At 40.3% G+C, this 17,081-nt stretch overlaps 1 protein-coding gene across 2 annotated transcripts in view; it reads right to left on the minus strand.

Moving 5' to 3' along the window:
* Window positions 1-1,301: 1,301 nt before the first annotated feature.
* dag1 (dystroglycan 1) overlaps window positions 1,302-17,081 on the minus strand; it is a 41,024-nt gene continuing 25,244 nt past the window's right edge. For both annotated transcript variants that reach the window (XM_079889898.1, XM_079889897.1), the window contains exons 2-3: window positions 13,753-14,283; window positions 1,302-6,981 (exon numbers count right to left, since the gene is read on the minus strand). In XM_079889898.1, the coding sequence (XP_079746024.1) occupies window positions 4,693-6,981; window positions 13,753-14,082 (2,619 nt within the window). In that variant the 5' untranslated portion in view covers window positions 14,083-14,283 and the 3' untranslated portion in view covers window positions 1,302-4,692. The remainder of the gene's footprint in view (window positions 6,982-13,752; window positions 14,284-17,081) is intronic.

The raw sequence follows: 17,081 nt of genomic DNA on the forward strand, positions 1-17,081 counted from the left end.
AGAGGGTGGAGCTAACGAGATCTTTTGACAGGTTTTGCTTTCTGATTGGTGGAATTTTCTGTACAGCATCATGGGTAATGTAGTTTTTCACATTCATTTTCCAAAGTTAAAGGGTTAGTTCACCCAAAAATGAAAATTCTGTCAGTAATTACTCACCCTCATGTTGTTCCAACCCCGTAAGACCTTCGTTTATCTTCGGAACACAAATTAAGATATTTTTGATTAAATCTGAGAGCTGATCACTTCTCCATAGGCTTCTAAGTGATTGAAACTTGCTGGCCCAGAAAAGTTATTAAAGAGATCGTTAATATAGTCCAAGTGACTCCAGTGGCTCAATCTTAAGTTTATCAAGCGACGAGAATACTTTTTGTGCGCAAAAACAAACAAAAATAACGACTTTATTCTACTATTCATTTCCTTCTCTTTGAGCCTCGAGTGAGTTTACGTAGTGTTTTTGCGTAGCGCATCTGTGTTACACGTCACCACGTAGGCTCACTATTGGTCGACGCTTGTCATGTGTGATGCGTGTTGACGTGCAACACAGACACGCTACGCTTAAACACTACGAGGCCCAGAGAGAAGGAAATGAATAGTAGAATAAAGTCGTTATTTTTGTTTGTTTTGCGCACAAAAAGTATTCTCGTCGCTTGATAAACTTAAGATTGAGCCACTGGAGTCACTTGGACTATATTAACGATCTCTTTAATAACTTTTCTGGGCCAGCAAGTTTCAATCACTTACAGTAGAAGCCTATGGAGGAGTGATCAGCTCTCAGATTTAATCAAAAATATCTTAATTTGTGTTCCGAAGATGAACGAAGGTCTTACGGGGTTGGAACAACATGAGGGTGAGTAATTACTGACAGAATTTTCATTTTTGGGTGAACTATCCCTTTAAACACGATTATTTTAAGACTAAGTTGAAATAATGCGGGCTGATGGCTTCAACAGAAGCAAAAACTATCGATTAATAACATTGTTGCTCACTGTCTTTAAAGGTTTCTAAGTTAGCGTTAAAATCAATTTCCCAATTGAAAAAGAAAAACAAACGCAATTTTTTTTACTTCCAGAACCAGACATTTCATTTTCAATGCATTACCGTAACCACAATTTCTTCGTTTCAACAAACTAAGCCAAATTATCATTCCTCATTAATAATCAAAGAACCTGTCAGTGTATCTTAGTTGTTTGAACCCAGAACATTTCTTTAATCCCAGATTATGAATGAAATGGCTTATGCATATATGATATGCATGAACTATGAAATCTCTCAATAATGAATTATCAAAGAACCCACACACATTCCCGGTGAGAACACTTTTTAATACAAGATTCAAACATACAGTGTTTGGTGGTATAAATGAACCAACGCCGTTTAACATGAAAGAGAATGAATAAAGTGGTTTTCGTCATTGCGTTGGTGTTGAATTCTTTACTAGGTTGCACTTCATCGCAGCATCTGCGTATTGTCAGACCTCAAAGGCGTCTCATTTAACACATCACTGTCATTTGTTACACCTGGCCCCCAAGGTCAACCCCAGCACCTTTAGAAATGCATTGCTTAAATGTTCGACGTCAATCTCACGTCAACTCGGCTTGTCTTTGCAATACAGCTTGCACACATCGATTAAAAAACAAAAAGAAACAGAACTCATATACACAAAACATACTGACCATTTCCCCTTCTTATCAAACGTAAAAGCATGATATTCCAGTTTAAGTATTAAAGTTATATTCATACTAATCAAACAAACTGCATGTGATTTTATTTTCTTCTGCAGGCTGAAATACTGTAAAAAAAATTATGTAAGGCTGACTTGATTTCACATTAAAAATGTATAGACATCATGACTGTGCCGAAGAACGGAAAGAATATTGTGATACAGATTAAATTCATCCTTAGCTCAGGGTTTGTGAAAATAACCATATAGACTGAATATATGTAATAATATTCTCCATTGACCGACTTCACTGAGCTTGTATTTTATAGGAAAAACGAGCAAACATTCTTAAAAGGGGAAACTGTTGTATCTTTACTTATTCATCAATCCGTTTAACAGCATGAACGAAAGCAGCAGACTTAACATTAGCAAACGACAGCTATTTTGTAATCTGCATCTTTGGTTTTTCCAACTAAAATATTTATTTGTACGAGTTGTGCTAATGAGAAAGCAGTAGCTTTACTGCAACAGACTCATTGCTACATAGATGTATAAATAATGTATTGAAACAAAAGAATCTGGTTTCCTTGCTGATTTTGTATTCCTGTAAATTATAAAAAGTGAATGATTTCTTTCTTTACTGGCAAATTGCTCAAACTTATAACTTTGCTTCTTTTAAAAAATACTGATTAGGAAAATTATTTTTGCAGTTTGTCAATGTCGTACCAAGATGAAGTGCATGTTGCAATGTACCTCAATCCTACTTGTATCTGGACCAACATTTCCATCTTCTAACTGCTGGTACGCACTAAAGAAACATGGATTTTGGTTTACTGATAAATGGAAGCATTAAAAACCGAGTTATGATTACATCCCAAAAGTAGGCTACATCCATACATAACCCCCTGCATGGCGAAACAATTCAGTCATTTAGGGTTGTCAGACTTGAGGACGTATCACACATATCTTGCACACTACTCATACTGACCAGCCGTGACAACGTCACACCTTTATTATTGCAAATGTCACTTTTGAAATCAAACCTCAAAACAAATGAGCGTAAAACACGAATCAGAAAAAAAAAAAAAAAAACCTATTACAAAAGGGCAACATTTTTCCTGACAACACAGTCCGCCTTTTCTATTTTTTGTTAAATAAATTTAAAGTAAACAAAGAAATCCACCTTTAAAAAAAAAGACGATGAGGAAAAGCTATATAATGAATCAATTACCAAGACTAAAGATTTACAAATTGCAATACACTATATATTTATTGTTCTTAATAAACAATTTGAGGCTGTATCAAAAACTTTATAAAAAATTAGACCGTGATTTTATCAACCTTTTTTTTTTTTGTGATGATTTTGTAAATGAAACCCGCTCTTTTCACTCCTATTCCAGGTCTTGCGCAAATATTTTTTTTTAATAGCCATCACTATATATGTATAAAAAAATAATCACCCCTCATCTAAAACAAACGGTAATATTTTTTCTCTATTTCTTTTTTACCATATCTGATTTACACACGTTTGGACTATAAATACAGTTATATCCACAGGCAGAATATTATGTACAGAAGACACTTGCTGCGATACCACCAAGGCAAAATATGGCATTCAACTGCAAATATATAATAATGACATGACATATAATAAACAATGCCGTAGTGTAGAGGATGGGTCACTATTATCAAAATCTTCAGTCTTTATTTAGAATTAGTTTGAGTGGATCCAAGGCATATACTCCATAATCATCACTGAAATATATATATATATATATATATTTTTTTTTTAAAATAACAACATAAAAATAAAAGAAAAAGAAACTACAAATCATTTGAAACCAGAGCTTGTTCTGATTAAATCAAGTCTTTGAAATTGAGCAATCTGTCTCAATGACTGTCAGTAGCTTGAGTTTAACTGGTGAAACAGTATATTGGTGGTTTTGACTTGAGGGTGCTGAACATTGTTCCTGCAGTTTTATGAGAAAATTAAGGATACGGAGACGCCGTCAACCTGTACATCCAATTACATCACAAGATTTCTTCACGACCTATGGGAAATATGATTAAGTGAGATCAATACTGGGCTTCAGCCTGGCAGGTCAAAGGCAGAATCTGCATAGACGACTCACTCATTAGATTACCTCCTCCAAAAGTTTCACATGGCTGGCAAGAAACTATACAGCACATTTCTCAAGTCAGAACACACTTTGCGATGTTCACTCTGTGATTTAATTTTTTGTTTTGTTGCTTTTTTTCAGAATTGAGGGGTGGAAAATAGTGTTTTCAGTGTGATACTTAAAAAAAGTAATAAAAATATATATAATAAAAATGAAAGATGTTCTAGCATAACTTTCAAATATACAGTGGATTAAACAAATCTTTCGTTTTGGCTACCTCTTCTTGTAGTGATTTAACTAGACATGTGAATAACAATAAAAACAGTTTAATTTTTGTGTTAAAAGGCAAAACCATAATGAATCAACATCCCACAAAACTGTCTGCATGCCTGTCCAAGTCTCTCAAGGCCATTCTTTTATTCCCCTTCTGTTATTGAATTTCTCTAAGAAACCTTTTGCACCTGCAGTCAGCTTTATTGTCCGCTTATATTATTCAAGATTAACGAATTCAGAAGATAGAAAGAGTGCTGTTAGGCAAGGAGTTTGTCAAAAATAGGAAAAACAAAAAACAAAAGAAAAGAAATAAACAAAACAAAACCAATAATTAGTCAAAAAAAGCCCATCTAGACACAAAAAGCGCCAGGACTGGAGGGTACATCCCCAACAGTTTAGCAATAACCAGAGTAGTCAGAGGCTGAGGTTGTTCTTGCTGTCCTTCGCAGACTATCCACTCACCCCACCCTCCCACATCTCCTTAAGAGTCCTGTTTAACAAAAACCATCCCATCACATTCAAACCCAAAACCCAGATTTGCAGCGCCCCCCTTCTAAAAATCCCATAATGCAAAGAGACAACACTGGTGTGGAACTACAAAAGTTCCCCATCCTCCTGCTCCGGAGGTTTCAGCAAACATTAGGGTGGCACGTAAGGGGGTGGAGATCTGTATGGGGTCATGTTCTTAGGACGGGATCCTTTCCCCTCCATTGGGACAGTGAAGGGTGGTGGTGGCTGGTAGGGAGGGGCATTAGGATCCTCATCGTGTAGAGGTGTGTACTCTCCCAAAAGGTCCTGGTTCAGAGGTGTTGTCTCTGGACTAGCCATGTTGGGATACTCTGGTGGAGGAAGCGGAGGCTTTTCCTCTTGAAGGATAAGGGGCATGCTTGAAGAGGGGGGTGGCTTAGAGTCATCGAGCTCATCCGCAAAAATAATGGGCACTCCTTTCTTGATGAAAGTTGCTTGGTCTTCTATAGTCAGCTTGCCCTTGCGCTTCTTGCGATAGCAAATCATGGCAATGATTCCGGCAATCAGCAAAATGGCTGCTACCACCACTGCCGGTATGACGGTGTGAAGATAAACATCATCAGTGCTCTGTCTTCCCGCGCCCACAGCAGGAGTAACAGGAGATGGGGTCGGATCAGGGATCTCACCTAACGGTACAAACATGTAGTTACGGCAGCTTCCTGTGCCCCTGACAGTGATATTTAACGCCTTGAAGTCTGGTTCCATGAGTTTAGTGAATTGTATAGAGGGTTTACCCTCATTATCAGAGATCTTTCTGCTCAAATGCTGTATTTGCTCTTTTGGACAGGGGTTTTGCTGAAGGCTGTTGTTGGTCCATTCCACTATGATGGAGCCCTTGATGATGTTCTTCAGCGTAACAGTGCTGCTGTTACGATCACCGAAAGTCTGGGCCAGTTTCTTGACAAGAAGGATTTTCTTGTGAATGTCATTGGTGACTGTACGCGCATCCCCCTCAAACATGGCAGTAAACAACACCGGTGACTTAACACTGCCTCCCCATCGATTGACATGGACCTCAAAGGCATCCATTGCATAGAGACCTCCTTTGTCAGTTGCTTGCATGAAATACTCATGTTTTCCTTCTTGTTCCTGGTCTGGTAATCCATACAGCAACTGGCTTGTGCTATTGAACTGTATCCAGGAATCATCCCCAACTACATCATTGCCCTTGCGCAAGGTGAGCCTTAACTTATCTGTAGTTCCATCCTCTTTGTCGAAAAATGTATCAGATGGAACCTTCACCTCAAAGTAGGTGCCAACGTAGGCATTCACCTGATCGATTGCGTTACGCAGCTGGGGTTTTGTATTGCTATCAAGTACAATAACTGCGGGAGTGGTGCGTCTTGGTGGCTTGGTAGTGGTGGACTTGGGTTCCCTTGGTATCGTTGGTGTTGTCTTGGGTTTCTTTCCAGGTCTTTTTGTCGGTTTTGTCCTGGTGGTGGGTGTTGCTGGGGTCACAGAGGTTCCAACATATACAGGCCTGGTCATGGTGGGCTGGATGCCAATAGTGCTGGTGGAGTCCATTACACGTGTTGGTTGAGGGGGGCCTAAGGTTGGAGTGTAGGCAATAGGGTCTTTGTTCCGAATGGTAGGTTTCACGGGAAGTGGCACAGGACCACGAACAGGTGGGGCAGAACTTTCTGAGGTAGGAGCAATAGAAGGAGAGGTTGGTGTGGGAACAATACGGATGGGGGGCTCAGGGTAAGCTGTTGGGGGGAGTATTGAGGGAATGGGAGTGGGGGTGTTGTTGAGCTGCCTTCGCACCCTTTTGGGTACATGGGGCTTTTTGTTAGCGATATGCCATCCAACAACTGGATACCCCAGTTGTGCGGACATGGTCCCCTCTTTTGCCGGAACCTGAACACTACTAATATCAGGAATGCTGCTTTGATCCAGACTGCAGCCAAGTTTCCAGGACAAAAGGGCTCCGTTTTCAACCACCTTCTTGGCATTTCCTGGTCCTGCCATGAAAGCAGACATGTCAAACAAACGGTTGTTGACCACAGGCAAAATCTTCATGTGCTGAAGCCCCATGCCAGAGAACTTTTTCATGTTGGCAAGAAGTTCTACCCTCTGCTTTGAGCTCATCTTTGTGAGGTCAGCATCCAGAATGACGGTAAGCACAGTAACAGGCTCCTCATTGCCACAGATGAAAGGTTGGACATCATTGCTGGCTGATTGCTGGATTGCAAGCTGAAAAGGGTCTATATCAGCATGCTCCTCTGGGTGCACCTCAATGGAGAACACATCTGGGCTCTGGGAGACTTGGCTTTCATTGGAAACAGAAACAGATATGTAGTGAACGCCCTTGTCTGTCTCTAGAGGAAGGCCTTGAAGTGTGCCACTCTCTGCATCCCAATGCAACCATGCTGGGAGCACATCCTTGCTTGCTTCTGTGATCTGTAAAATGGGAGGAGAAATAATGATTACTGCAACTGAATGACTCGCATCTGAAATTTAACAAGACAAATGAGCTTACAGTGATGCCAGACATGCTCTGCCAAGTAAAACACGTAAAACCTGCAAGTAAATTTCACTTTATAATGCGACTAATCACATGAATCGAAGTCGTCTTTCTCAAATGATACATCATTTTTAGTTTTTGTATTATATCTTTCCTGGTTGTGAGCATGAATTCAGTATCTTCAAATTCAGTAACACAGGAGGAGTGAAGACTATAATGAATGAGTGCTCTCAGAGTGGCATAGAGCTCCCTGCAGCATGAGATTCTCCGCCAGCTGGAGAGCCATTCAATGAGCGCTCAGTCAAAAATAACCAATAATGAATCAATGGCATTGCGATGATCCATTAACACAAGTCTCTTTGCAAATTCAAAAATACATCCTTTCCTTCCAGTCCCTTAATTTGATTGGTAATAAATCCTGGTTCATACATTATGTAGAACCAGTGCCCATGAGTTGGGTCATTAAAACTCAAACCAGTACATAACAGTCACTAAGGGAGCAGTGGCATCAGCATCTGGGCTTTTTATTTCAATTGACAGGCTTCAAAGGTTTAGACACAAAAATCCAACAGCACCACACCCCTCTCTGCCTTTCGCAATCCTGCTTTTGAATATTCCCCGTATACCAGTCAGAGCATGTGTGCGAGATTGACTGTGAACCTATTTGATCGCTTAGAGACATTAATAATTCAGGTGAGAGTCTAATTATAGGCTGATCTATAGTCTTGATAGTGTGCTTGAAACATCAACACTGCTGCACTTCAAATGGTACATGGCTTGCACTGAACAGTTGTATTTTGAGGGTTTAAAGGGTTAGCTTTACACACAAATTACAATTCTGTCATCATTTACACAGCCACAGCTCTCAAATCCTATTTGCTTTCACATATTTTTAAATATGGCACCTTTAGACGGGTCATAAACCATAAAGTGAAATGACGATTTAGTTATCATCATACTAAGCTATCGTATAACTTGCATGGACTACTTTAATGTTTTTTTCCGGTCTTGATGTCCACCACCATTCACTTCCATCGTATGGAAAAATGTGGCGTGGACATTCTGCTAAACCTCTCCTTTTGTATTCCATGAAAGTCAAACTGAACTAAAATGACACAAATGAAATGGCAGTATTTTTATTTTTGGGGGAACTATTCCTTTAAAACACAGAAATGGGCCACAGCTATCAATTACAGAATGTGTCAAACAATGATCAATTGTGGAATTATCCTTCAATTAGTGAATTGATTCAGCAATGCCACTGAATCTATATTTACTTTTCACCTCATTATCTGTAAAAACCACAGCAATATCTAATAGGCCAAGATATACAGCACTGACATAAAATACCTTAGCCTACATATTCTGTTTAAAGCCAAATTGATACCATACCTGCATTGAAACATATGGTACATATGGCATGCGTCTACTTTCGGTGCCTTTTTAGACCTTGGTTTAGATTAAAACAGAAGGTTAAGGCAAGTATTTTTCTTCTGAAACTAGAGCATCAGTGGCAACACACACACAGCCACTGACATTTAGGGAACCACATAGTTTCCATAGTGATGATTCATGCAACCCACACTAAAGACAGTATAACTTCTGCCAAAGGCATGTTTCTCTTGACTTAAGTGAAGAAAGCAAGGAAAGGCAGAAACGAGTGCAGAGAGAATGTCAACAACAAGAATATTAGGGAGTTGTTTTTTCTTTCATATTTAAATTGCTGCGGCAAGCATGTCAGGATGCTTCTGAATGGCACATGTAGAGTGGGAAAGAAAATATTCCTACAGATCCCAGGGCCACAAAACCAACAAGGAACCTAACAATGAAAACTGTATTCCATACAAGGAATGTGAATGCTGACTGTCAATTTGTAACATTCTGTTAAACCTGTTCTGTTCAACAGGAAAAAGAAAGTGAAGAAGGTGTGGAGAAACATGACAGTGAGCAATTGACGACAGAATTTTCCTTTTAGATGAACTAGTATCCCTTTAACAACCCGTAGGACCTCAGTGATAGGGTTGTAATATTAAAATCTTTAAAGACCTGATGAGAAGAATAAACTTTTCCCCCCTGAAATGAAGGAATTACATGGATGAATCGAAACTCCCTTGGTTGTGGGTCGAATAAAGCTGCTCATTGTTAGAGCATGCTTGTGGGGGAGTCTGCAGGAAGAATAGATCCCATTGTTGGGATATGAAGACAGCTGAAAAGATAAGATTCATAGTTCTGAAGGAGTAGGCTCAGGCATGTCTTTGTGATATTAGAGAGAGAAACGGAGACAAAGGAGGCAGTGGGGGAACCAGCTTGAAGAGCCCTTTCGTTTTTTTAAATAAAGACCCATCACATTTTCAGGAGCGAAGCATTTGCACTCCCAGTTTTGAGACAGAATGACGACAGAGTGATCTTTGAAAATAACCCACTCTTACCTAGGGAAAACGACAGGCCTTTTTCAGCGGACTGTGGAACATGACCCATTTTTCTGCCGAAAATTACAAATGAAATGTGGGGTGTGTGTTCAGGTCACTTGAGAGAGGGATTTGCAAAATGTGCGACCGAGCTGCCTGTGTAGCAGAAATCAAAACAGGCTTCAAGTTGCCAATAGCAGTCCTTCATCTAGGCAAATGAAAGTTATCAAATGAATGCCGATTCAGTTTGCTGACATTTTTCAGACAGGGAAAGAAAAGGTAACAGAATAAAGGCTCACCGGGAGGGCTGCTGTTTGTTTATAACAAAACTTTAAATTGCTATTCAGTGAGGAGGGAATGTCAGCTTTTGATCCATGCTGCGGAACAAGCATGAACAAAGGAGAAAACGGTAAATGTGCAGAGGGAAAAAAATAAAAAAATGGGCCGTGAAGATAAAACTCATGAATGGCAAGCAGCATTCTTCAACGTGGATCGGTATCGAAACACGGTCACATTATGAAAGAGGGAAAATTACAGCTCCTTGGGCTGTGTCATTGTGGCAGACAGGTGGAGATGGGTACATGCAGAAACTCGACATTTGAATTCAACATAGGACCTATTTTAAAAAAAGGACCTACCAGGACTTCTGCAAAATAAGGAGCCTGAGAAAAGAGGGATAAATAGGCTACTAAAAGAGGGGCTTATTTATGGTATAAATCCACAGAGCTCCATTTCCTGAAACAATCACAAGGAGAACATTCAAGGACACTTAAATAGTCAACCCGTAACTGCCCTCTAGTGGACATAACAGGAACGGCATGGCAGGTTCCTCTGTTGATTCATTCACACAAGCCGAGGGCTGCGTTTTGCTTCCTTTGTTTCCAAACCCACCTAAAATGAGGAATTATGGGTCCTTTTTCTCTGAAAAGGAAAGACTTGTCGAGACTGCGTAAAGACTGTGAAAGGGCAGTGGTGCGGCAGAGTAATTCTAGACTGCAATGACACTGGCACCGCAAAAGCTGGTTGCTATGCAGACAGTATCATAACAAATAAACGTGAATATGCATCCACAAGACCCAAACGGAGCGATCTAGAGTTACATACATCTTCCCAGTCAACATAAAGTGACTCATATTTCCAAAGCCATTTTATTATCAGCTGCAGGAATACAACTTTTCCACTGCCTCACTGCTGAGGCTAATTAGGTTTCAGTGCCAGTCTTTGTGCTGAAAAAGGGAGGGGCTGGGGAGAATACGAAGAATCCTGCCATCACGGACGAGAGTGGAGGAGCAGGAGGAGAGGAATTCAGAGAAATGAAAGGACAAGGGAGAGAGAAGCTCGCCGTTTCCTTCGTTAAACATAAACGACATTAGCAGCAACTAAAACAGCCGCCTCTATTTATCGAGATGATTGAGCATTCGTCAACTGGCTTTGGCATTTAAGACTAGAGCTTTGTCCTGTTTTGAACACAAATTTTTTTTTTAAAAAGCACAAAGGGATGTTTTTAAGATGAGCTTGGCTTTTCTCTCTTTTAAGCATATCCCCTTGGTTCCTTTTGATAAAATGGAGGCTAGAAATTTAAAAGCATGAAGTAGGTCAGTAACTTCAAAAGGATCTTTTGCACAGTAGGTTATTTATGAATATCTGAGGGTCCAAGTATTTCGTGGAAATCATGCTGATGGGTCTGGTGTGAAGAGAGAGCTTTAGACATGACAGTCTTAAGATACTATCTATCTATCTATCTATCTATCTATCTATCTATCTATCTATCTATCTATCTATCTATCTATCTATCTCTACACAGTGGTGTGAAAAAGTGTTTGCCCCCTTGGTAAATATGATCAAATATGGCTGTAAAAAATAAATCTCCATTTTTAATCCTTTTGATATTTTATTTAAAAAAAAATGTGCAAAAATCTAACCTTTCATTGAAGTAAAATAATTGAAAGTGAGAAAGAAAAAAAAAAAAAAAAAAAAAAAACACATTATGAAATGTTTTTCTCCAAAACACGTTGGGAACAATTGTTTGCCCCCTTTTATTAAATACTTTTTGCAACCTCTTTTTTCCAAGATAGCAGCTCTGAGTTTTCTCTTATAATGCCTGGTGAGTTTGGAGAACACCTGACAAGAGATCAGAGACCATTCCTCCATACAGAATCTCTCCATCCTGTTCTCCGTTATAAGACTTCTAGCACAGGCTGTCAGGTTTAGATTTTTTATCTGTTGGTATTTGATCGAATCCGTGATGCCATGTATCTGAACAAGATGTCCAGGACCTCTGGCAGAAAATTAGGCCCACAGCATTAACGATACAGCAGAGTATTTCATTTTACACATGGGGTACTTTTATATCCCTGTGTGCACCAAACCCATCTTAAGTGTTTGCTGCCAAAAAAAGCTAATGTTTTTGTTTCATCTGACCATAGAACATCTGAAAAGTAACTGACACGACTGGAACTTCAAACGGGATGAGGTTCTATGGTCAGATGAAACAAAAACATTAGCTTTTTTGGCAGCATTTTTTTTTTTTTTTTTTTTTTAACCAAAAATACATACATTTAGTACAGTGACAATATTTTTCTATTATATATTGTAATAAACCAATTGTATACAAAGAAACATATGGATGCCTTGTTATAGAAAGTGGGCAAAAAAAAAAAAAAAAAAAAAAAAAATCCCTGTTATAAGCAATGTGATCCTTTTTTTCCCCTTTGGCAGAAGATACAAATCTGTTGTTAAAAAAAAAAAAACACGTCTATTTTATCCATGCACCTATTTTTTTTCATAACTGATCAAAATACCAGTGCTATACCTTTACGTCTTTGTGTAGAACTGATGATCACTTTTAACCCAGTCCACTAAATACACTACTTTATTATAGTGAAAAACAACAAATGAATATATGCAATTATATATTATGACAAAATATTTACCAGCAAAAGTAATTTTAGAAAAAATCTTGGGTGCACAGTTTATATAAAACCTTGGTATATTTGTATACTTTATACATTTATTTTAATATAGCCTATATATATACATAGCTTTTTAATGGGGCAACAAGATCTGATAGATATGACAGGTTACCAGTAAATTCCAGTTGCTGTGCGCATGCTTTATAAAATGGAAAAAAGGCAGCAGAGGCAATTCCGTTACAGAGTATTGGATCGGTGCGGCCCTATCTATTTCTGAGCCATTAAGCAACTACCTAGCAAACTCATAGCTAGTCTCTGATAATCTTCAACACTCTACCATTGTAGTGGCAAGTTTTGCACGTACCACCACTCCAAGTAGTAAAACACAGCTCTGTAGTTATAATTCATTTTTGTCCTGGCTCTCTACTTTTTCTGAGACTTCAAAATTATTTATAGCTTGCAAAGCAGATTCTAAATGCTCTTAAGGAAGGAAAGGGGAAGTTCATCGTAGGCTATTGGTCTGGACAGGTCTGAATGGCTATGGAAGGGAACAGCTGTAGGCAGCTTTAACTGTTGGGCGTTAGATTCTTTGGCACAGCTGTCAAGACAGATTTTCCGAAAGTGAACAAAGGGGTTTGTGGTTTCAACTTAAAAAATGCGCTTGACAGGGCAGAAATGATCCAGTGAATGCAGGATTACACAGAAGGCCTGGGAGAGCCGCCCAACATTTAGACGGGACAGAGAAACACAATGAGCAGATTCAGACAGGGGTCATGCTTTTAACAACAGTTGACATGGACTGGTTGGTTAAAAATGTCTCATCAACTGTTGGGTGGTCAACAAAAGATGCCTGGTCAGGGCTGCATTGTGTTTGTACCATTAGCGCATTGATTGGTTTTCAGAAAGCAAGAAATGCCAGCTGACAGAAGATAGACACACCTTGTTGGGGTTTATACAGATAAACCAATTGTAGCACCAACGGTAACACAAAATAAATTGTAACAGAAAAAATAGATATATTGGTGAACTAAAATGTGTTTATGCTGTTGATCTAAATGTAAAGCGCACCCCATGCTCGCAGTTCCCAGAGAGCTCTATGCCATAAAGCATGCAGACCACATGTTTCCAAGTAGCATTGCATTATTACAGGGACCAACACATTTTATGGTCCATCAGTCAAAAGGAAAGCGTAGAATAAGATTTGAGCAGTGCTTGGGGCAAAGTCACGTCTTTTGCACTGACTGAGTACATTGGCTGGGGAGTGTTGATGTGGCGCTATCTGATATGCCAGGGACGATCCTCTGAGCACCAGAGGACAGATTTGTTTGCATACATTTGCAACATGTTTAAGGATGCCATGCAGGCCATTAAAGGAAGAGAATCTCACCTTTACTGTGACCCTGGAGTCCTTCCCTTTGATGGGCACACGCATTTGGAACACCCTGCCCACCACCGCTGAGGAGTCTGGGAAGCCGCTGGGCTGCGACACGGACACAACCGCGGCTTCTGCCTCGCGTAGGTCCGACAAGACCGTCGAGTGCATAGACGCCTCCAGCTGCCTTACATCGCCTAGAACTTCCATTGGGTTCTGATCCCAGGAAGCCCGCACTTCCGTTACTGTCAGCACCATTGCGATCAGCAGCACCACAAGAGTCCTGTCCCTTTGCCCCAGCATGGGGCGTCCCCCATCCCAGAACTCTTTCAGTTTATTGCGCATGCCTGCTTTTATTTTCTCTCGCACAAAAGAGGACGTCCAGTTGAGGGGGCAGCATGCACCCCACAGAGTCCGAAAGAACTGATCCTCTTTTCAAAAGCTCAATCCTCTCCTTTTGTTCTCGATTACGCCTCTTTTCCCTCCTTTTGTGAAAGTGCCCTCAGTAGTTTTGAAATCCCATAGTTAAGGGGCTGCCTCTAAGACCTGTGTTGAGAAATAGAAAGAGAGGAATTCATTAACAAGCATTTCAATAGCACAAGACAACACTGACATGCCTGACCAATGCAACTTAAGAGTGATATATCATGTTGGCGTCGCAAACAGCCTGAAATGGGTTAATGGTAAGAGCTAGAGATGTGCAAAACTACATTTTTTAGGGTTTACCTGACCTATATTTCAGGATTAACTGACCCTCAGTTTCTGAAGGGGAATTTACATAAGACACATTCTTGCGTTTGAAAACAACCAGATGCAGCAGACTAAAACAGAGTCAGAGGACGCATTATCAAAGCTATTTTTGTACCTTGTAAGTTTTTAACCATTTAAACAATATTTTTTTGACAAATATTTAAAAATTCAATGCACATGATGCAAAACAAAAGTGAGTTGGGATGCAAAAAGGTATGTGCGAGATAAACTTGTCGACGTTACTATTCCTTACAATTATGTTGATTGTTACATGATTAGTCAATTAGATTCCATTTCAAATACTGATCAAGGCATCTAATAAGTGACGTATCATGGCGGTGCCGTAAATCACTTTAGGTTAATGGTATAAGCCAGATCTTCGGTCTCTGCCAGTGCTGATGTTTTGCACTGCTTGCTTACCCACAAGCACACATACACAGGTGGATCAAGACTAATCTGATTACCATTCACAGCTTTCTCTCCCTTTTCTCCTCTCACACTGTGCTTTTCATTCCCGTTCTGCCTCATTCATCACCGAACATGTCCCTGAAAAAACACCCAGCTCTGGAAGAGTAACCTGCTCCATGAGTGTTGACAGAAATGGTCGGAGACAGGGGGTCAGTGCATAGCGACCGACCGGTTTAAACACTTCAGAGGAATGCACACCATCTGAATTGTCTCATGGGGAGGGGAGAGCTCTACACTCTAGAGGTTTGTTATTCATGCAGGTCTTTCACTCCGAGAGGAAGGAGAAAAAGCCTGCGGTGAAAAGAGGGATGGGTTTAGTGCAGGGTGGGCTGGAGATTTTTATGCATTTGAAGAGGGAGCAGCTCCATACAATGCAGCTGATTTCCCCCGAGAACTGCTCTTGAGTCCTCGTGTCCAACCTATGAACGAGGGAAGCGGATACGAGAGGGGTGGGGCGGTCTCTCACGCTCCCTGTGTTCGGTCGGTGGGGGGGTTCGAGAGGAGCTTCTTCAGAAGACTCCCAAACAACAACACTGTACGTCCAACTCACTATCTTTTGGAGATTCATTCTGAAAGCCAGCGGGAAAGTTGCTCCTATAACAAAGTCCAAATAATCAACAACCATTTTCAAAGTCAGGTTTGTTTTACGGTCTCAACCAGACACCGACAAAACAGTCCTCGAATGTTTAAAAAGGACATCAAATGAAAATCAAAGACACATGGTTGACAGAAAAACATGTTATTGCTCTCAGTAGAATCCATCGTGTTGTGGAGATAGAACATAAGGTGTGTTTTTGGGTTACGAGCAAGAACTTCAAGGAATGTTTAACAAAACATTTCAGATTTTTACTCAACAGGGTGTAGGCCAAGGATCATCAATGGCCGACAAACTGCCGAGACGCTCCCTCCATAGATTTTCAGATAAAATTAAGTTCACATCAGATTCATTCAGTTCGATAAGCTATTCATTTCAAGTCACCACAAATATAATCATTGGGATTTAGTGTCTGACTCCAATTTGTGCTTGCTCTCAGGTTCAGAGCCATTTGGAAAAAGTCACTGAAGTCCCTGACTTGTTAGTTTCCAATAGGAACTTTCATTATGCCAGTGGATAATCTATAATGACTGCTGATGTACCTCATTACATAGACCACAGGCTCTATCACACACACACACGCTGGTTTGTAAAACCTGCCAAACAAATGCCTTCAATGCAAAAAAATAAAATACAAAAAAAAAAAAAAAAAAAAGCCACCAATCCTACTGTTTTAAACTTAAGTCAATCTAACTTGACATGAACTGTTGATTAAAGACGAGAACTCCTGCTGAAAACCCTGCCACCTTTTGACAAGGTTTTTTTTTTTTTTTTTTAAGACTTGGATTAGAAATCTGCAGAATGCCTGAAGTCTTATCGCACATCATTTATCCTGACAGGTATGGCTGGAGGTACAGTCAGTAGCATGACCCTCTTCAGCTTTCCGCACTTTTCCACTACAGTCCCACCATTGAGTATTCACAAAGAGCCAGATGAAATTGGCAGGTACATGAAAGAACTTAAACCTCATCTCCGGTTGCGGATAAAGACGCCCTTTCAGCTCTCAGGAATGGCGGGCTGATCTCTAAAAGGTGGAAAAAGGGGCCCATCACAGAATTCCTCCCTTGATCAGCCCGGCACAAGAAGCTGCACTGGTCACAGGAACCCTGCCGACAGACTCACCGGCAATGGACTCGGACCCTTTCAGCAGTCAAAATGACCTGAGAAGTCTTTGAAATGGGCCATTCTGTTCTAAAGACAAAATGGAAATCACTTCATGCGTGGGAAAAAAAGAATCACGAAGGCCAGTGCCTACACGCCAGCAAAACTACAGAGGGCCATTGTGTTGGAGGCCTGAAACAGTCCACTGGATGCTCCGGGAGATTAGGATTTGACAGGGATGTATATAGTTTGGGGGAGAAGGCAAGCAGTAATAGGTTTGCAGACAACAGTTCAGTTGGCAAAGGGGGAAGAGCGCCCTTTGCCCTAGTACCATGGTGACACCCCTTGTCCATCACCCCCAGGGGCCCATGCTATTGGACAAGCTTATAAAAAGGATTGAGTCACGCATTCCAGTTGATGCAAGACACCA

The sequence above is a fragment of the Squalius cephalus genome (genome assembly GCF_949319135.1).
Source record: "Squalius cephalus genome assembly, chromosome: 13".
Lineage (NCBI taxonomy): Eukaryota > Metazoa > Chordata > Actinopteri > Cypriniformes > Leuciscidae > Squalius > Squalius cephalus.